General features: G+C 38.5%; 1 protein-coding gene across 7 annotated transcripts in view; it reads right to left on the bottom strand.

Annotated features, from left to right (window-relative positions):
* SYNJ1 (synaptojanin 1) overlaps nt 1-22,528 on the bottom strand; it is an 86,854-nt gene that overhangs the window by 40,895 nt on the left and 23,431 nt on the right. For 5 of the 7 annotated variants that reach the window (XM_039228364.1, XM_039228354.1, XM_039228344.1 and 2 more), the window contains exons 5-13: nt 19,396-19,621; nt 18,221-18,304; nt 12,167-12,228; nt 10,811-10,907; nt 9,514-9,683; nt 8,384-8,465; nt 5,712-5,864; nt 2,975-3,140; nt 458-481 (exon numbers count right to left, since the gene is read on the bottom strand). In XM_039228364.1, coding sequence (XP_039084295.1) covers nt 458-481; nt 2,975-3,140; nt 5,712-5,864; nt 8,384-8,465; nt 9,514-9,683; nt 10,811-10,907; nt 12,167-12,228; nt 18,221-18,304; nt 19,396-19,621 — 1,064 coding nt within the window. The remainder of the gene's footprint in view (nt 1-457; nt 482-2,974; nt 3,141-5,711; nt 5,865-8,383; nt 8,466-9,513; nt 9,684-10,810; nt 10,908-12,166; nt 12,229-18,220; nt 18,305-19,395; nt 19,622-22,528) is intronic. The other 2 variants (XM_039228372.1, XM_039228391.1) reach the window with 1 other exon arrangement.

Raw genomic sequence — 22,528 nt, forward strand, 5'->3', positions numbered from 1 at the left:
CAGTATGAAAAAATAAGTCAATTTTTTTTTCAAATATTATGATGAGAAACACTGCTGATAATCCGATATCCCAGATGGGACTCTGAAATTAATCCAAAATAGTCACATTGGGGTTTTTACCTTTAGCCTATTAAAAGTAAGGTATAATACTAACAGTGTTTGTTCAATGAAGTATAAAGGTGAAATTAAAACGGATTAGCTAATTTAATTAGAATTAAGCATTTCCTAAAGGAAGACAGGCAGTATTGCAGATTTCCTCCTAAGGAAGTACTTCATTTTTCTCAAACTTAAATTTTTTTTTCTCAGATTAAAAGAAGGTATCAATTTATCCTATTAGAATCTGAGGACAAAATAAGAGAAAGTTTCCATTTATACGGCTTTATTGATTTACAGTATCAACTTTAGGAAAATAAAGACAAATTTGCTTTTATTTATAGATTGGTTTTCTATACTGTACCTGACTGTAATGTCTGTTCAGAAACTATGGATGCATCGAGAAGAAAACAAAGAATCATTAGTAAAACAACAAGTTACAATTAAAGTCTAGAGTGTTATGACAATACATTCTAAGATGACCTCACTTTTTTCTTTTACATCAATTTGATGACTGTTTTTTTTCTGATGGCTATACGACACCAAAGATTAAAAATAAGTGACAATATCTCACGCAAACCCTCTTCATCTGTGAAAAACCCTACGGCAACTCAGAGATATCCAGAGTTTCACAATCAGGAGGTCCTTGGCCTGCTTTTCAGGGTGCTCCTATGCGTGTGTGCACATGTATGCATACACACGTGAGGGAAAAGAATGTGAATGTAAAAACCCAAGGGGCTAGAGGGTACTGAACACATGAGGACGCTACCCTAACACACATGTTCTAGTATTCTTTCTGGGACTCAGCAGATAAGTACAATCAGTTCAGCTGTGACAAAACATATACATTCCACAAAAATCACCATGCAGTGCAAAAGTGTGCAAAGTCCCATAGCCATAGAGCTTATGGGCATAATGGGGTTAGGGCACAACACTCCAAATTTTAACAGTGACCCTCCAAAACAGAGGGGACCCTAATAGAAACAGCAGTACAGTTTTCCGTGTTAAAATGGCTTGAGATGTACGAACACTCCTTCAATATGGCACTTCTTTATGAAAACGACTGCAAGTTCGCCCGTAGAGGTGAGCCTGGGGAGGGTGGCCGCTGGCGAGTATGCCGACCCTTTGAACAAACAGGTGTGAGCCGTCCAGGTCCACCGATACGTGAATTTCTTTTTGGTAAATACAGTACTGTAAATATATTTTCTCTTTTTGTGATTTTCTTAACACTTTCTTTACTTTATTGTAAAGACTATAGTATATAATACATATAACATACGAAGTATGTGTTAATCAACTGTTTACATAAGGCTTCTGGTCCACAGTAGGTTATTGGCAGGTAAGCCTGAGGAATCAGAAGTTATACATGGATTTTCAACTGTGGGGGGCAAGCGCCCCAGCCCCCGTATTGTTCAGGGGTCAGCTGTAATTGTGAATGATGGAAGAAGGGTTCTCCGGAGTTGGGATGGAAATCTGTAACCCCAGATGTGAACGGGTGGGTCTCATGGCACATCTGGCGAATGGAGGCAGAGAAAGGCTTGCAGCATGTGCCTACGTGTGTGCATCTTTTGTGCCTCTCTACCCATCCAAGTTCTGCCAGGTGGGCCCATGCGTAAACTAATGCAGAACTGGCTCCACACTCAAAATGTCCCCTAACAGAGAGTCCCTGGTGGAACAAAGTGCCACTCTCAGAACTAGTGTTATAACAGAACTGACTGTATTTTTTTTTAGGTGTATTTGACACACAGTAACATGTGCAGGAAACTAAAAAAACTGATGATCAGATTTGGGAATTCTTAAGCTCCTCGCTTCTCCTTTACTTTCCTTCAATTGCCTACTTTCAACTATTGCTTAGCAATGCCTCCACATCAGAGAAGGCATAGGTAGAAGGAGGTGGTGAGATGCACAGCAGCCAAGTGTCTAGTGCTGGCAGCCAGGAAGAAAGCCTCAAGATAAAAGTAGGAGCTAAGGTCAGACTTTGTTTTTCAGAGCTTTCATAGGCCTCAGTTTCCTGGCCTACTCATAGGTCCCCGAGGAGCCAACTGTACCCAACTACCCCTGGCACCATGCACAATTCTGAAAGAATCCACAATAACCTTGATCAAGTAATTATCTAAGAGTTATTTGATGAGGAACCATTTCTCTTAACATGCACAGGGAAACTGTAAGGTTTGGTTTGGGGCTAACAGAAGAAGTAAACATGTTTAGAGTGCTGAAAAGTGAAGACAGAAAAAATACGGAATTAAGGAAGTCAGTTCGAGTTCTACAATGCATGGTGAGTTTTCCCATGATGAAACTAAATACATACTCACTGACATGAGCTCAAATTCTTTGGATTTTAATAAAAGACTCAGTGAAAGTTAAAAAGCCACCCTGAAAGCCATACATGTATGTCAAATATTCAACAGTGTCCAATAATAAGCAATATTTTAAATGATTATCTAACATGATTTAACGTTCACTCAAACAATAGCAAGGCAAGGTAAGGTAAGACCAAGTTATAGAAATTTGGGGTTGGAAGTTAGCAAAATCAATAATATTGGCACTGCTTTTTCTCAATAAGGCATCTGTTGTCTACATAACTAGGTTACTGAATGCTCTGTTCAAAGCACTAGCTGAATATTCTATGAAATCTTGCCTTGCATGGGCCTCATTTTACAGGTTAGTAACACCACTGATGATATAAACATTTCCAAAGAGATGAACTTCCTTTAGAGAATGCAGTTTTTAAAAATTACTTTCATAGAAATTCCTCCCAAAACTATTTTAATCAACTTGATCTAAAAAAGGTTTACGTAAATAAGTTTACAGTCACTTCTTGGACTATTAGAAGGGATATAAATAACATAAAGCAATCAAAATATAAAATAAGCACGCATACCACGCAAACTTCCTGTAGTTAAAAGTGCTCGAGCTTTGTCAGCTAAGTCACTATTTAGAGTATTTCCCAGCAGTAAAACATCGATGGCCTCTTGCTTGGAGCTGTCAAAGAAGTTATTCTGAATCGTTCTAGTAACAGAACGAGCGCCATCTTTTAACTTTCCAGCCTGTTGGGGAAAAAAAGAGCAAGGAGCAGGCAAATATTGTTGATTTTATTCAGCAGGCATTTTGAACTTTAAATCAGTTTTATGGGGCCTTACTGCAATAAAAAGGACCGAATCATTCTATTTTGAGTATCAAATCATCATATTAAAGTGGCTCAAGACGTCATTGTTTCCTTTACTTCTGAATAAACAGCTCTGCACAAAAAGATGGAAAAAGCTGAGTACCACAACTGCATCCACTAATGATATCAAGCGCAGTGAATGTCTAAAACTGCTTACTATAAAGGAAATAAAGTGAAATGTACTTATTTAAAACAAGGACATTACTTCTTACCGTAACCGGGAGCACTAGGGACGGGGGAGGGGTTGCAGAGATCAGGGAGGATGTGGTGCATTTATATGCTCTTAGAAAAACTTGAAAGCACTTTAACAGTAGAAAAGTAACATATAGAAAAACAAGATTGGAATTGCTCCTCAATAACTTATACTAGTTAGAACGAAAACTGAACCTAAGAATGAAGGATTAGCCTAAAAAGCAGCTTATAATTATAGTTCATAGATAAATACTAAATGTAAGCTACAGTATGTATATCTTAGGTCATTTTATTCCCTATGTAAATATAAGTAATAAAAGTAATAAACTCAGGCCAGTTCCTACAGTGAGAGGGTTGATTATAACTTTTTATTTTTTTAGTATAGCTGACACACACGTTACGTTAGTTTCAGGTGTACAGCACAGTGACTGGATAACTCTAGAAATTCTGCTGTGCTCACCACCAGTGCAGCTGCGATCTGTCACCATGCAACACTATTACAGTACCGTTCACTATATTCCCTATATTTTGCCCTTTATTCCCGTGACCTATTCCCATAACTAGAAGCCTGCCATTTCCTGATTATAACGTTTTAAGAAAATTTTTATTTTTTCTTCTGATTATAACTTTTAATGAACATATATTTTTACTTAGGCATGTTAGTTATCATAAAGATTTCTTTTGATCTTACAGATTTTGATGACTGTTTAAAAACATATACATACCAAACTCTTGCCTTTTAAAAAAGCACTTTCATTTGTAATGTGTAGTTTTCACTCCTTATAGAAGTGACAGTAATTTGAAAATTAAAATGTTATTTCCTTCCATATGATAACATATATAAATGACAGTATTTGTAAAGACACTCACCATTCACATTATCAGGCAATTAACCAAAAGGAACCCAGAGAAAGGAAAAGAAAGAGCAGTTCAGATGTTAGATTTTAGTTCAGTTCAGAATAGTATATTTAACATATGAGAATTTGTATCTACTACGTTAGAGACAAAAGACTACTGAAAATATATGTAACCTCTGTATATATATTATCTTGGCAGAAACAAAAAAGCAGAAGAACATAAAAGAATATTTTAAGCAATAGTTGTAGAGAATCAAGTTTTAACAGTAAGAATTACATTCTCTTTTTTAAAAAGAATAATAAAGCAGGTTTAACAATTTCAGGTTTCCAAAAAGAGGGCTCATTTAAGAAGTAAGTATTTGTAAATGTCAACAAAATCATTTCTGTGAGTTGAACAAAAGAAACTTCGTAGGTAAGGCCAATAACTGAAAAGAGACAGACATGGCATTTTAGGAGATGCAGAGGAGGAGGAAGATTTGGAAATAAAAAGACTTAGAGATGACAAATGGTCTTCAAAGAATTTCAGCTGCTGTACTGCTGGGGTGGCAGAATTATAAAAATGGTAAATGCTCCTATTTCTATTCCTGAGGTAATGTGAAGAATTGTAGAGATTTAAAACATTAATAAGATCCAACTGCAAATGGAAGCTTTAAAAAGTCAGTATTTAAGTATATAAAATAATGAAAAATATCTCGAGTGTGTTTCCAAAGTCTCTTGGTAAGTGCCAAGCACTTAGAGTAGGAAGTAGTCTGTAGATAATGCCAGATATTAAAAAGTAATGAGGAGGCAGAAAATTATGAGGAAGTCCATCTCTCACACTTCTGTACACTGTAACAGCCTCCTTTTCAAGGTAAGATAAGTAAAAGAATAAAAACTTAATAATCAAGCCCTAGAGGTGTTGGGCTCATAATAAGTGCTGCACAAACTGTCCCCTGGTTTATTCATCCAACCAGTATTTGTCACAACCCTATTAAATGGCAGGCACTACGTCAGGTGCTGGGACCACAAACTCAAATGACACAGGACCCTTTTTTAGGACGACAGGATTTTTAAAGAGTTATAATCAAAATAAACAACATAATAAGTGAAACAGCTATGTAAGGGAAAATCATGAAACAAAATGTAAGCAACACGTATGTAGGCCGAATGGATTATCACCAAATAGTTCACTATGTCATACGTAAGATGCCCCAAAGCCTAGGGACAAAACTCTCTTCCACCCAATCATTAGTATCCGCTACAGAAGGAAGTGTTAAAGAGGACACGGAACGGTAATAAAACGGAATTCTAGAACAGACACTGAAAAAGGCCCAGCTATTAACTTAAAAAGAGACCATTTAAAAGTGTTATTGAAAGGAGAATGAGGCTCTTTCGTCGTCGTGTTAGGAGGAATCTAGCTCTACCTTAGCCTTTCCTTCAAGGGCTCCAGTGCCCGCGTATATCTTACTGATTGAATCACCGTTCACGGACCACATTGACCGAAAAACTTCTTGAAAGCGAGTCACCAGCTGAGGCTTTTCGGCTAAGCCAAGAGCTTCCAACTGTTTAGCTAGCATCTAAAACAGCAAAAGAGAAACTTCTGTAAGTATATTAATACATTAATTGTGGTGTGACTTTTCAAGAACTACAAGAATCAAAGCAAAGTTTGCATTTTACAGGACAATGTGGGACTGGATTTTGACAAGCTACTAATTTACTAGGCTAACTGTTCCATCCCACCATTTCAGTTTGTAAAGTGAATACAACCTCAGTGAGTCTTACAAGTATCTTAATATTCCCGGGTAGTAATTAAGAACCTCTTTCGGGATAAATGATGAAATTAACCTTATTAAAATGTCTCTATAAATCAGACTGGTTTACCTTGTTCACTTTTATTCAACAGCATGCAATAAAGCACAGAAAAAAAATCTGGCCAGGTTATTTATATATATATAGCATGTACAAATATATATAAATGTAATATAGAGGAAATTAATTTTCTTCAGTTTTTTGGTTGGGTTCTACATATGTGGGTATTTAAAATCAAGAGATTATGAGAAAAGTAGAACTGCTCTTGAACTATCACAAAAACAAATAAATTAGTCCTGTTTCTGAATAAAGTCATGACAGTTTTTTAGGTATAAAATCTATACTGGTAGCGTATATAAAGGAATACGTCATGCAAGAATGCAAAGTCTTTAGGCCATCCCAATTCCTTCATGGACAACAATAAAAGTCTTTAGAAGAGTCATTGGTCTTTACTCTGAATGAACTTGGGCCTTGAAATCTGGCAGTCAGAGCAATGTATGATCCTTACCCAGTCTGTCTTATTTGGAAGCCAGTCATATTCTACGCCTTGCATTTGTACGTAACTCCTTGCCGTTTGTCTTTCATCTGTAAGTAGTATTGACTATCCACATTTGGAGAGGGCTCAAAAACTAACATAATATAAAAAACACTAAACTAAGGTTCATTTGATTACCTGGAGATTTGAACCAGATGTTCTTGGCTGGCATGAAGAATAAAACAAAATGAGCTCCTAGGACTTGCTTTATCATCTACAGCTCCCTCTCTTCAAGGAATTGGGCAAAACTAGTCTTCGCCCTAGTTTGGCTTTGCCTACTTAAGCAGTAGATTTTATAAACAGTCAACCAGTTGCTACAGATGAGGGAGTTCCCTCACACCTAACTACCGACCGTGGACAGTCAGCTAAGTCAGATTCTGAGAACTAACACTTGCTATACTTTGAATGAAGACTTCAAGGATTTCTAGAAGTTCACTCTGAGAATCTAAGTAAACGTATTCAGCCACTTAAAAACACAACTCAAAACAAACCCAAGCCATGTGATTAACGTCATTCAAATGACCAACTGCCTGCTTTCACTTTTGTCTCGGTCATATTTTCTATGTAAATTGTAATGATAAGTCTCAATGAGAGAATTTTAAAGAGGCAAAACGACAGAACCTATTTGGCTACACTAAGAACACACTACTGTAGCTGAGAACGCTACACACTGTCCTTTCCTTTTTGAGACAGTAAGAATCCCAGCGGCAGGGTAACTAATGAGTCAGTGTCCTGGCCAAATTTGAGATCATTCACTGGAGGAAATAAAAGCATGTTATTTCCTACTCCTGTTTTTATAGTATTTGAGCACTGGGCTAAGTTCCTATGGCACTACGTGGAGACCCTCTACAGCCTGATGACCACCCCACAGCTGCATAACAGGAAAGACCTAGAAAGCTCAGCATTGCTGCTTTGTCATACAGGGAGACTATGTCTATGTTAGAGAGAATTTATGGATAGATGGTAAAGAAAAACACTTTTAAAACAAAAACTTCGTTAGACAAGCTGAGTCTCATGCACTCTCGCTCCCAACTAGCAATGGGCATTTTCATCACTAATTTGAAAACTGATTTGAAAACACCAGAGAAACTGCACCGGGTTATAGACGGTCAAAAATAGGACTGCACACGTGAAGACAGATCCTCACCAATTCTGAAGAAATTACACAAAGAATAAAGGCCAATATATGTTATGTATATTGTTTATATATATATATAATTTTTTTCCCTTCCAAAAGGCAAAAGAAGCAATTGTTGGAATAGTATAAATAGCAGTTTTTAAAGAGAGAGTTAAAGGGGCGCCTGGGTGGCTCAGTCGGCTAAGCGTCTGACTTCGGCTCAGGTCATGATCTCACGGTTCATGGGTTCGAACCCCATGTAGGGTTCTGAGCTGGCAGCTCAGAGCCTGGAGCCTGTCTCAATTCTGTGTCTCCCTCTCTCTTTGCCCCTCCCCTGCTCATGCTCTGTCTCAAAAATAAATAAAGTATTAAAAAAAAGAGAGAGAGAGTTAAGGAACAACGCAGGGAAATATCAGCTACCTGAAGAGAGGACTGGGAACAGGTAGAGGAAATATTTAAATGAAAAGGAATTCTTACAGGGGGAAAAAACCCATAAAAAAAATGCCTTTAATGAAGCATAATTTCATCTTATAAAAAGTAAGTAATGAGAAGCATAAATATTACAAAAGCACTGAAAGAGGCATCTGGTACAAGTCACATACATACACTTCAACTTTATTCACTTATTGTTTTACCTCCAGGCCGAGGAACGCCTGCACACTGTTGGTTCTGTCCAGACAGTCCAAGCAGTTCGTTCGAACTGTACCACTCTGACATCTGCAACAAATTCGGTAGTGTTAACAGCTAGTTTGAAACAACAATAATAAAGCTAAAACAAAATATGAACAATTAAAGCGGTCACCAAGATAGGGCATCCCCTAACTTTTTATTACTACCATTTTCAAATATACAAAAAAGATGAAAGAATTTTACAGCAAACCTCCACATACTCAGCATCTAGATTCTACAGCTGTTAACATTCTGTCGTACATTCTTGATCACACATCTATTTATCTACGCCCACTTATTTCTAATTAGGCCAGTAGTCAGGAGCTAAACATACATTCAGATTTATGACCGCAGGGCTCTTTGCACATAAAAGATGATCAAATACTTATGGAAGAAATCTTAAAAACCTAAGATCTGTCATCTCCACTGTCCTATATAGATTCTATGGCACTGATGTTAAACTTCGCACAAAGAGAAAAACTAAAAATTGGAGCTTTGTTCATTAAAGTTGACCTCATCCTATACTCTGAACTTCATTTTTCCAATACTTCCTTTCCCCCCTCTACTTCATTATCAAAAACTAAAGACTTAAATTGTACTAAAGCAGACAATAAGCAATGTCTTCTACTTCTAGTTGCATATAATAGTCCTTACTGCAGTCAAGACATAGTAAAATATTAGTTCTAGGAGAAGTGGAATAGTCTCGTAGATAACAGCATGAGGTCTGGAGCCAGGTAAATCCTCGCTCTAACACTTTTCGGCTTTGCGATTTGGGGCACATTATAGCTTAAGCCTCAGTCTCCCCAAACATAAATGGTGATAATAGAACTTCTTCCTATGACTGCTCTTATCGGTACATGTACAGACCGAGTACACTGCCTAGCTCATTAGATGTGCCCAATAACAAAAGCTATTGTTATTACCTATTCAATTCTGAAGAAAGAAAAACAAGTCAAAAATCAAGTATAATAAATAAATTTTACTCAATTATAAACTTTGATATAAAAAAAGGAAATTTAAGCGTTCAGTGTTAAGAATAATTTTTAAAATAGAGCAACGTTCCAACTCAAAGAAAAGATAAACAGAGTAGCCAAACCTTTGAACTTCACTTCCATTGAAATAAAAAAATCCATAATCTACAAACTTTTGGACTTGAGGTTTAAGAACACTGTGCAATTTTTCTGCCTTTCCTCCTTTAACCATTTGATGATAGTCAAAATTCACCATCTGGATATCAGCAGCATGTTCAGAAGCTTTCAAATGACTCTGAAAGTAAAAAAGGCAAATACTCATCTAAATACTCATCTAAAATACACATCAATCTTATCAAGTGATGTTAAAATGGAACCTTACATTTTAAATTTAAACCTCAGTGTGGTCCCCTGAAATCTCACTGATCTCACACAAAGCTTTAGTCAACACTGGCAGTAAAACGGAAAATTACTTGATGGTATCCAATAACACCTTTTTTGTGAAACCTTGCATACTGTCTCAGAGAGATTAGGTGGCATAATTAACATTAGAGAACTTAAGTAATATTCTCATCTGGTTTAGAAAATTAAAATTATCTCAAACCACCAACCCTTCATTTTTTAACAAATTTAATAACTGTACCTGTTACAGAATCTCAAAATAAAGTAATTGATTTAAGACAAAATCTATTAAAGACCTAAAAAATTCACAGTTTTATACTTACATTCAGATGTTTTAAAAGTCATTCTCTAAAGTATAATCTGTTTATTAACGATACTTATTTCACAAGTTTCACACAAAACAAACAAGTTACTTTCGGACTTCATTACCCTGAACTTCAGAAAATGGTCTCTGTTTTGTTTAAGTTTATAATCCTATGGGACATCATTACTGATATTGATTCATTGCTGGTTCAATAAGCACTGATGAAGGATGCTTTTTCTTTAGAAGTTGGACATATATTATTTGGGTTCTTCTTTACTTGCAATTCTCAAGTTTCCTCTCATCAATACGAGAAGGTACGGTCCTACATGTATTATTCGCCATATCATAGGTTTAAAATCGTAACTGTGGTTTCTAGGAACCACACGGATGGAGGCAACACACGGATGGAGGAGGAAACCGCCTGATGTCTTTTTACCAGTGACAGGCAAACAGTTTTCAGAGGGGAGGACATTCTTTCTGCTTCTCCACAACATTAAGAAGTGCATTTCAGAAAACAGCGTCAACCGCTTTGAAAGCTTTCCCTAATCCCAAGGTCAGCAACATCACGCAAAACTGTTCCTTGGTAGCCCAGAGAGTTAATGGTTCCAATAGGCACCCAACCTTTTACTGGGAAGTAAGTTCATTACTGTACCACATAATTTTTTAGTATCGTTCTAGGTGTCCATGGGAACAGAAGAAAAGATGATCATGCCTACCTGGAAAGCCTTACTTAGCATATGTTCACCTTCCTTAGATCCAAGCAAATTTACTATTATTTGTTTACCATATAAATTCTTCAGTGTTCTAAAATGCCTGTTAAAGAAAAGAAAAAAAGAAGTATGTGTCAAGTGGCATCTGAATTTTGTCCCCAACAAACAGAAATCCAATCAATGGAACCTACGAGGCAGTATTCTACACTCCTAGAATTGGCAAAGCTGGGTACAGATTCATTCCACAAATTCGTTCCTCTCAAAACTCTGAATTTATGAAAATTCGGATAAGGCGATTTCCTCTCTGACTCATCGATGCTGAGGCTTCCATCTGTGCTGGAGCTGCCGGACCTGCCCAGCCCCGTCTCCCATCTGTGGGGCTAGCACCAGACAAGTGCAGAGGGCACAGGCCACCAGCTGGGGAGGGAAGTTAGGGCAGAGGGCTGCCCCTCATGTGAGGACATTGCATATGCCACGGGCGTTAGAGGGACCTCCTTAACCATTCCAGTCTTAAGGAGAATAGGCCCCAAATAGGAGGGGTTTTTTTCTCTCCAGGTTCTAACCACTCCAGGGGCTATAGGGCAATGCGTTCCTAAGGAAATATAACACGTGCCACGGATGTAATTTTAAATTTTCTAGAAGGTACATTTAAAAAAGCAAAAATAAACAATGAAATTAATTTATAGATTTTATTTAACCCAATACAGTCCAAATATCATTTCAACATGTACCAGAAAACAAATATTAGTAAGATATTTTATATTCTTTTTGCACTAAGTCTTTGACATCCGGTGTACATTTTATACTTAAAGTATATCTCAATTTGGACTAGTCACATTTAACTGCTCGGGAGTGACATGAGGCTAGTGGCTACTGTATTAGTCGGCATATCCAAACAGGTAGTTTGGTTTTGTTTTTTAAAATTTGTTTTAATGTTTTTATTTATTTTTGAGAGAGAGAGAGACAGCGTGTACAGGGGAGGTCAGAGAAAGAGGGAGACACAGAATCTGAAACAGGCTCCAGGCTCTGAACTGGCTGTCAGCACAGAGCCCAGTGCGGGGCTCGAACCCACAAACCATAAGATCATGACTTAAGCCGAGGTTGGAAGCTCAACCGACTGAGCCACCCAGGCGCCCCCCAAACAGGTTGTTTTAAGGCCAAGAGATGAAGCCCCACAACCTAGTACTTCCAACCCCCAAAGTCATAACACTAGGTATCACCTTCTTCTGATTAAATTAGATGTCAGAAAAAGTTTACTTGGGGCCAAAACAAGCAGAAGAAATGAACCAGTAAAATAAGAACTAGTTTCGCTGCTTAACGATATCAAAACTTAGAGCATCAGGTAAAATTAATCCATCTTACCTGTCAAAAGCAGGTGCATTGGCTTCAAATCCCCTTGACATACGAACACGATGAGATCCCACCTACAGCAAGAGGAACACATTTAATCACACCGAAAGCCAACATGGAGACTAAAGAAAGAGCATTGTTTCTAACAGATGATAATCCATCTGCTGAACACACAACAGAAAACTGAATAATTGATTTTCATTCACATTATTGTTTTCTTTTAAATAACAAGTTCAATAGGGTTCCTTTCCCTCTATTTTTAAAAACACGACCTTAAAATAAGAACAGAAGTTATGAAACAGCATAATGAAAACTCACCAACTAACAGGAATTTTTACTTATGAAAGATACTTTAAAGAGGTCTTTCTTATACATTACCTTGTTTTAAGCTCAAACTACATGCCTGTGTAAGTTAACATAATACTGCCAGGGGGGCACCTGGGTGGCTCAGTTGTTTGAGCGTCCGACTTCGGCTTAAGTCATGATATCACGGTTCGTGGGTTTGAACCCCGCAACGGGCTCTGTGTTGACAGCTCAGAGCCTGGAGCCTGTTTCGGATTCTGTGCCTCCCTCTCTCTCTGACCCTCCCCTGCTCATGATCTATCTCTCAAAAATAAATAAATGTTAAAAAACATTTTTTTAAATAATACTGCTATTTGGGCAATTAAAAAAACTGAAATGCAGGCAAGTGAAATAACTTATCCTCTGAGGTCAAGAGAACTAATTCCAAAAAAGATTCACATGAAGATTTAGGTCCCCTGAACCTGATTCCTACTCTTCCAAGCTGCCTACAAGTACAAGGTCTACATATTTTTTCTTTGTTTGGCTCAGTTCTCTATTCACTCTTCCTGCATCCAAAGGTCCAACAAATTAAAGACACTGTTTCTGGAAAACAGATTTTCCAAGTCAATCTCACAGTCATGCACACAGAATCAGAAAATATGGGTTAAGAGAATTATATATCTACCTTTCTGTTTTGTTACAGTTTTTCTTTTCTTACATAAGAAAGTAGCAGAGATGAGACAAAATTAAGAAATAAGAGGGGCACCTGGGTGGCTCAGTCCAGGTAAGCACTAGACTCTTGATCTCAGCTGAGGTCATGATCTCATGGTTCCTAAGAGCAAGCCCTGTCTGGGGCTCTCTGCTGACAGCTCGATGCCAACTTGGGATTTTCTCTCTCCCTCTCTCTGTACCTCTCTCTCCCTTTCTCTCTCTCTCTCAAAATAAAAATGTTTTAAAAAGAAAGAAAGAAAGAAGAGATGCCAAGAAGAAATATAAAGGTGATACCAGATTATTTCCCTGAACTTCACTTTGAAACATTTCCCCTGAGGCCCTGGGATCCAAGTTCCCCAGAATTCATTCTCCCTAATCTGAACAAGGTGACTTTAATGCGGGCCTGAGAAGAGGGCTACCAAATTGGTCATGCAGTTCGACAAATAAAATCAGAAAATAAGCTCTAACATGTTCATCCAATTCAAAAATTGAATTAGCAGTATTATCATTCATTAAACATTCTTCTGTCCTGGTAAGTGAGACAGTCTAATAACTCTCCTGATAATCAGTATTCTCTCTTTAATGTTTCTTCTTTTCAATAAGAAAGTGATTAGCCTAATGTCACATTTATATTCAATTTCACTCTAGAGTGCTTAATAGTCTTTACAAAGTTTTAAAATTTTGTGTACCACGAGACATCAAGCATTCTGGACTGAAGAAAACTCAGCAGAAGTCAACACCTTTTCTTTGGAGTTTTCTCAGCTAATTGCCTATAACTCTATAAATAAAGTCCATGACTTTGCATTTTGCTTACTGACTAATACTTATCTTGAACAGTACTGCCAACTGTCAAGAGGGTAAAAAAATACACGTTCTGTTTTCCAAGCAATGGCTGTGGTTGTCCCCCATTGCCCTGCTCTTCAACACAGATAGACAACAAGCCACCATGCAGCTATCATGCAACGAGTTACATCATAAGCCTTGGAGTATATGTTGGGTAAACTCGACTGGCTTTATTACTCAATTAGGCTTTAAGACAACTGCCTAAAAAAACTCTATACTAACAGAGTTCTTACATCAACTGTCATAAAAGCTGTACTCTAGAAAGTTTTAAGGCTTTCCATAATCATAAATTTATAAAAAGTTGTACTATCGATAGGTTTTGAAAACCAATTAAGTGGGTGGTACGGAGCATCATTTTCCACTAACATTATTGCTCCATGTTCACATATTTCTAAAACTTCAACTCAACCAAGAATTGAGTGTGCAACACTAGACAGAGCTGATGATGCTTACCATCTTCTAAGACTCATATAAGCTAAAACATAATGTCAGACTAACAGTATGGACTGTAAATGTTAACTAACTTCAGAGAAAGGAAGTCATACATAAAATGAATGAGTTGCTGACCCTTAAAATATCATTCTAACCTGTGTGTAGCACATAATGACGACTCTTATAATTCCTCAAACGAATTCATATTGACATTTACCTTTTCCACAAAAGGCCTGACTCCCCAGACTGTAAACTCTCTCTGAAGCACCAACGGAGCCTTCGAATCTCTCACAGTATATGACCCCGTACACTCAGTATAAAATAATACACGTTTGAGGAACTTAAGTATTTAAAGAACAGATCAGTGTGGAGGAGGAACTGAATCCATTCGATGAGACCTGAGTTGGCTACACTGAAGGAAAACACACCTTACATCTGGGGAGCAGAGGACAGCTGTTAGAAAACAGCCAGGCATGAAGCTGGACAGGCAAAGGAAGGCAGATCATGAAGAAAAGGGCGTCTAGTAGATCTGATGAGTAGAATATGTCAGAAGTGGGAAGTAATACCAGTTAGACCAGTTCGAAAGCTGTGAGAGTCTTCCAGGCAAGAAGAAATCTGGAGGACCCTAACGGGGATGGATGATAAGAGGGGCACCCAGAAGAAAGGGCAAGCCCCAGGACCTAGGGGAACGCTGGGGCTAAGTGTGAAGGGCTCCCTTTGCTGGTTCAGGACTGGCTGTTGGGAGCACACGGGGCTGGAGATGCTTCAAGGTCAACAGAATAGGACCAGGTACACAGAAGTTCTCAAACTTGAATGGTAAGGAACTTGGTTAAAAATATAGATTTCTGGACCCATTCCAAGAGATTCGATTTCAGCTGATGTGAAGTTAAGGCCATGAATCTTAAAATGATCTTTAAAATCACCTCAGGTGATTCCTTAAAATCTTCTAATTTAAAAAACCTCAGAGGGGGGTGCCTGGGTGGCTCAGTCGGTTAAGCGCCGGACTGCGGCTCAGGTCATGATCTCACAGTTCGTGGGTTCGAGCCCCGCATCGGGCTCTGTGCTGACAGCTAGCTCAGAGCCTGGAGCCTGTGTCAGATTCTGTCTCCCTCTCTCAGACCCTCCCCTGCTCATGTTGTCTCTCTCTCTCTCTCTCACTCTCTCTCTCTCTCAGAAATAAATAAAAACATTAAAAAACAAAACAAAAACCTCAGAGGAATTAACTGTGGAGGATAAGAGGCAAGTCCAGGGACAAGGGCCTAGGGTGCCTCTCTGTCTATGCCTTCTGAAGTGGGACATCTCACCAGGCAACACTAACTACAAGGAACCCTAAAATTAATTCCAGTCCTGGGTGCCTGGGAACTCAGTCGGTTATGCCTCCAACTCTTGATTTTGGCTCAGGTCATGATCTCACAGTTCCTGTGATCGGGCCCCAGGCTGGGCTCTTCACTGATGGTGTGAAGCCTGCTTGGGATTCTCTCTCCCACTGCCCCTCCACTACTTGCGCATGTGCGTGTTCCCCCTCTCTCTCAAATCAAAAAATTTTTAAGAAAAGTTTTTTTATTTTTAAAAATAAAAATTGATTTTCAAATCAGGTTTTTAAAATTGATTAAATATTTTCATTCCTCTATGACCTATTCTTAGAATGATAGGGAAGATGTTTTTTCTGTAAAAGATACTTATGAAACTAATCTATTCCTGTTCAAAGAAAGGCTGGCTTTAAAAACTACTGAACTAAATAATTGAGAACCACTTAGTCGATCTTTACCCAAGACAACAATAGGCCAGCTCTGTGACAATTTAGCAGAACTGCTGGACTATTTCAATGTCTTAAAAATTACCATCTCTATCTAGAAACACATGATTTAAAAATCTGTAGTTCTCAGTCCATAAACAATGACATTGGCCAGACAGACCGGGCCAGCCACAGAACACAGAAGGAGGGAGGAGGGTAACCTCACCCAGGGAGGACCCCTCAATGTAACTACTCAACATTCAATCGTATTGAATAATCAAACACTGTAATTCTGAGCTTCTAATGAAATATCACAGAAAGCAGCATAACAGAGGGACCATAAATGGGTTATTACAGTTTCTTACAGTAGCCTATCTCTAAAGGAAAAGCATTCACCTTGCATCAAAACAAGGCTTTAGGAATGTTCTCAGAGCAAACATTCCAAACACCCTTCTCTGATCACACAGGCTTAGGAGACGTAGAGTAGGGTTGGGATTCTTTCCCAAAAGAGACTTGGAGAGAGACAGATCTACTTAAGTTACCCCTACATACCAAAGAGAAAACCCACAGAAGCCAAAATTCTTGACGAGAACTCAAGAATTATTAGCTGCTTTTAACCCTTGTTAATTCTTGGCCTGTCTTATATATAAAGTGCAGTACTGCAAAGACTGAAATGGTCTACAATCTTTCTCCACCACAGCCATCCTAAAATGGAAGAGATCCAGCTGTGAACTAAAAGGAGGCAAGATTTTTTTCCATCCATTTTCTAAATACTATAGGCTAAGGCATAAAACTTACTAGACAGGGGCACCTGGGTGGCTCAGTTGGTTAGGTGGCCAACCTCAGCTCAGGTCATCATCTTGTGGTTTCTAAGTTCCGGCCCCACACCAGGTGTGGAGCCTGGTGCCTGCTTCGGATTCTGTGTCTCCCTCTCTCTGTCCCTCCCCTGCTCATGCTCATGCTCTCTCTCTCTCTCTCAAAAATAAACATTAAAAAATTTTTTTAACTTACCAGATAATACATACTAGAGGCCTAAGACGAAAATAACTTATACTTTAAGGACTAAAGATTTTTTAATAAAAATAAAATGCAAAACCACACAATTATGGGCAATCTAATATTATGAACTTACATGAAAACACCTTTTATTTTAAACATTAGATATTTATATCAGCAAAATTTTTCTTGAATTTTTTAAAGGTTTATTTATTTTTGAGTGAGAAAGAGTGGGGGAGCAGAGAGAGAGGGAGACAGAGAATATGAAGCAGGCTCCACACAGTCAGTGCAGAGCCTGATGTGGGGCTCAAACCCATGAACTGTGAGATCATGAGCTGAGCCAAAGTCGGATGCTTAAACGACTGAGCCACCCGGGCATCCCTACATCAACAGAGTTTTTAAAAAATCAGAAAGCAAACCGAAGAACGTATTAAAGATGACAGGTCCCTATAAAATACAAAATAAAATTTCAGAAGCAGATGTAATATTGATAACAACAATAGCTACCCCTTACACAATGCTGCCCATGGGTGCTAGGCATTGTCTTAGCATTTTTCATTTTATCTTTACAACCCTATGAATAGGAACTACTAATATTATTGTTCCCATTTTATAGATAAGCAAACTGAGACACAGAGGAATTAAACCACTTGCCCAAGATCCAGAGTAAGTTAGTTGTGGCAGAGTAAGAATCCAAACTGAGAAGTTTGGTCTCAGAAGCTTCTTTTTAATTACTACATTCTTCTACCTAAAGAGGCCAAATTGCTGTATGTTAAGATATTGAGATTGTAAATACAAAACACTGTGAATATCAGCATGCTATGAAAACGTTAAAATTTTAATATGAAATACAGCAGTTGAATTCCTACAGACATCTGAAAGAACATTAAAGGAAAAGCATCTAAGACAATTCCAAGAACTAGTGCATTGAGACCCGCATTTGGGAAGCTAGCTAGTATTACTAGACTGAATAACAGAACTATCCAATGAACTAGCAAACTGTCCTAAGACCTTAGAAAATGTGGAAAATATTCAAGAGAAAAAGCAAAACAATGTTAAATAGATACCTGCAACCCCGGCTGCTCCCAGAAGAGCGGAACAGACCCCCGGATTTGGATGAAAGAAGAAACAGAGTCATCTAAGTATACAACCTGCAGAGAAAAACAAGAGATAAAAGATTTCCACACAGGTATTACCTTGACATCACAAAGGCAACTTTACTAACATCTGTTGCATGCTAGTCACATCTTATGACCAATGTCTCCCACCCAACTGGCCTAACAGAATATCCAGGAGGGGCTACTAAGTAAGTTTGATTTTCTTCTCTTGAGTGAGTTTTTCTGTATATTAACCAAAAAAAATAGTGAAGCCATAAGCATAAGAAGCACAGCTTTTACAAAGGAATTCCTTCCAAATTTCAATATTTTACACACATACCTTTATATGTAATTTTTTTCTTTAATTTTCAATATTTTCCAAAAACTAATTTGAAGAACTGGGTTGGGCTGCAGGGTGTGGCCTGAATTTACAATTCCATAGTTTTGAGCCAAATGTGTCATAATTCTTTTTAAAATTCTTTTAAATTCAAGTATAAATAACATATAGTGTTGTATTAGTTTCGGGCGTACAATATAGTGATTCAACAATGATTTCTTAGTGCTCATCAAGATAAGTGTGCTCTTAATCTCCTCTATCTCACCCATCCCTCCCCCCAACCACCCCTCTGGCAACCACCAGTTTGTTCTCTGTCTTTAAGTCTTTTTGGTATGTTTCTTTTTTAATTTGTTCATTTTGTTTCTTAAATTCCACATGAGTGAAATCATATGGTATTTGTCTTTCTAATTGAAAATGTCATAATTTTTCATTTTAGATGATACATGTATCTTTAAAGAGCTGAGTTTGGTTTAAGTTCAGACACACAAAAGCCACTTCTATGAAGTTGTCTAGCTCTATATAATTGAGGATTTTAAAAATTCAAAACCAAACTGTACAGCACTGACAGTGTCATGCTAATTAATTAGTAAAACTCTTGTTACTCATTTGAAGAGGCTCACCTAAGTTTGTTTATAAGTAAGTCTGGTTCAGGGAAGCCTTTCTTAAGGCCAGAAGGGAGCCAAGAATAACCACAAAATGGCATTACAGATGTGAAAATGAGTTCTGAATCAAATCAAAACCTGTGGTTCTATTAGTTCCTGGCCCTCGCATCTAATACATGAACTAAGTGACATAAGACGCTATGTACCTGTTCTGTTTCTACAAAATTAGCAACGTGGCCGTCATCATTTGTTCCCCGGACATTGAACCTGGTCCCAGCTCGTTCACAGCTGAGTCTGGAAATGAGGCAAGCCTTTGCCTGCTTATGAGCAGCATAGATTGTTCTGATTTCTACTCCCCCACACATGAGGCGTAACAGCCAGTCATCACAATTCACGCCGTAGTGCTTGAGATGCAAGTGCAAAGACTGATTCCTAACAGAAAAGAAATAACTCATTAGCTCACTGAGTGCCACCTAACACTGGATAAGCTTTAATAAAACAGTGCTCCTGAAGCATTAACCTAATGCTATTCAATGAAAAGGCCCCTACAAATAAATCAATTCATTTACATTTACCGTGCTAGGAGTCAGAAGGTGAGGCAAGAAAATGCAATCTTCTGGCATGTGATCTATGGTTCACAGAAAAGAAGCAGATCTTTTGTTTTTAGCATCCATGCCCTATTCTGTTATCTTTTTATATAATGTATATATAACCTACCTTTCCCAAAAAAGGACTTCATACACATATCCTCATCCCACTTCATAAAGCTTTATTTACGCTTAAGGCTCAACTTTAGTAAGGCTCTATTTTAATTCATTTTAATTCAAATAGCCAATTGAACTAGTAGCTACCATATTAATATATGTCTAGAGTTTTCCATTACTCCAAAAAGTTTAGCACTCTATGTAACAGAGGTGGCCTGGTTTTCACATTTTTTTAGGGCAAAAAGTTTTATTCAGACAAACACACAGAAGTCCAATGATTAGGAAACATATCAAAGCAGAGCCTTTATGGCTAAATCAGGGACACAGGCTGTAGTCCTGCCCAGCTGGCCACCTTCTCATCCCGCTGACTGGAGCCTTCCTCCTCCACAGAATGCATCTGGAATCTCCCAACCAACCTCTGACCAAGGAAAATATACTGTTGCGCAGAAAAACTTTGGTCATTTCAGATAACAAGGTGTCTTATAAAAGTGGATTCTCTATAATACTGAAGCCTGGTTGGGGGCGCCTGGGTGGCTCAGTGGGTTGAACGTCCGACTCTTGACTTTGGCTCAGGTCATGATCCCAGGGTCGTGGGATCAAGCCCCACGTGGGGCTGTGTGTTGGGCATGGAGCCTGCTTGAGGTTCTCTACTTCCTTCCTCCCTCTTTCTCTGCCTCTCTTCCTCACTGGCATGATCTCTAAAGTAAAAATAAATAAAAATTTTAAAATTAAAAAAAAATACTGAAGCCTGGTTCTCTGAGTTTTAAAACTCTTCTGTTTTAAGTAGAGATTGTTCTTCTTAAGTGCTCTCCACTATCTTGCTGTCTTAATCATTAACACACAGCAATACAGCTAGACCAGCAGTAGCCCAGCCCTCCTCCCCAGGGTGTGGCTGCTGTAGAGATAAAACAGATGGGGGTCATGTGCAGTTCTGGTAGACCACCCGTTCAAGAAAATGTACTGGAATGTGAATGAGTGGTGAGATCACTACTGGACTAACACTGAATCCAACAGCCGTTATGCATTTTAAAAGTATGACTTTCTGACCGTGACCCAGTATGCCCAGATGCCATAGTGAGTCCCATGTCATGGCAGAGGTATACGAAACTTACTTATCCCCATTTAAATAGAAGTGGGATCCTGTGAGTTTGTTCAGGTAGAGTTTCTCTCTCTGCCATCAGTTTTCACTTTCCTTTGCTGTCAACGTGTTGCTGCTTTAGTTCTACCTAAATTTATAAACAACTCTCAACTGGCATCAGCTTCAACTCTCCAATGGAGTAAAATGACTTGGGTTTTTGTGACAGGCGTTTATGACTCTGGCAACAAAACTTACCAGGCTGTATCCTGGAAAATATTTCTACTACGCGACAAGAGGATGCATAATAAATGCATAAAGCTTTTGTTTTTCTGTTCAAATTTTCTGGAATTCTCAAGAATTCCAATCCTTAGCAAAATGTAGAAAGTGTTAAGTGACCAAAACTTGTCTTTGGTGTTCTAGTCTCCCCTTTGTTCAACCTGTCTTCCACTAGATAAACTCCCTCAATCTTTTATCTAAACTTGTCCCCACCTCCAACCTTAATTGAATGAAATGGTAAATAAATTATTCCTAATGGCTAAACTTAACAAATGTGCTTAATTGCTGATCATTGAGCCAATGCATCTGCACCTGCTTAAACTTCCAATTATGGTAGGAAAACTTTTTTATTTTTTTATTTTTTAATGTTTTTTTATTTATTTCTAGGAGAGAGAGAGAGAGAGAGCGTGAGCAGGGGAGGGTCAGAGAGAGAAGGAGTCACAGACTCTGAAACAGGCTCCAGGCTCTGGGCTGGCAGTCAGCACAGAGCCCAACGTGGGGCTCGAACCCACGAACCGCGAGATCATGACCTAAGCGAAAGTCGGACGCTTAACCGACTGAGCCACCCAGGCGCCCTGATGGTGGGAAAACTTCTAACTCTTAATATAAGTAAGTTGGGGTGAAGAATGAGCAGGGTGCAGGGGTAAAAAAGTAAGGACAGCTGCCCAGTCCAGCCGCACCATCACTAGGAACTTCAATGTCTCTTCCATCAGAAAAAGTATACGGCTGACATGGACTCTATGCCCACTCATCTGCCCTATTAACCCTGCTCTCCCCACCTCTCCATCATCTCCTCCTTCGTGAGGCTCCAAGTCTCTGACTACAGTTCACTACAGTTTGTTTTTTTTTTTCATTCTACCCTGTTTCTCCTCCACGCTACTGTGCTGGGCCAAAAAACTTCCATGTTAGCTACAAAGTTTGCTCTAAAATTAGTCTCCCATCCTAAGGTTGCTGTTGACTTTGAGCCCTCTGACAACCAGGCCAGATGGGTCAGACTTGAACATGCTACTCAAGGACCATACAGGTAAATGGTGGTAGTCTGGGGTAGGGGTGGGCGGGAATATACAGGAGGAACATCTTGAATCTGAACTACTAAGGGAGACCAAGAACACAGAGTTATAATATATGTAGACATAATGAAATATAATTGGTACAGGATATTAAGGTAAAAAGTCAACATCAGTGCTGGCTGGGGACAAGAGAACCACATACTAGAAATCTGGTCTATTCCAATAAAGGAGTGCTAATTATAGTCACATGTGCTCACCCTTGGTGCATACT

The sequence above is a fragment of the Hyaena hyaena genome, unplaced genomic scaffold (assembly GCF_003009895.1).
Source record: "Hyaena hyaena isolate Hyena2069 unplaced genomic scaffold, ASM300989v1 scaffold_2, whole genome shotgun sequence".
NCBI lineage: Eukaryota > Metazoa > Chordata > Mammalia > Carnivora > Hyaenidae > Hyaena > Hyaena hyaena.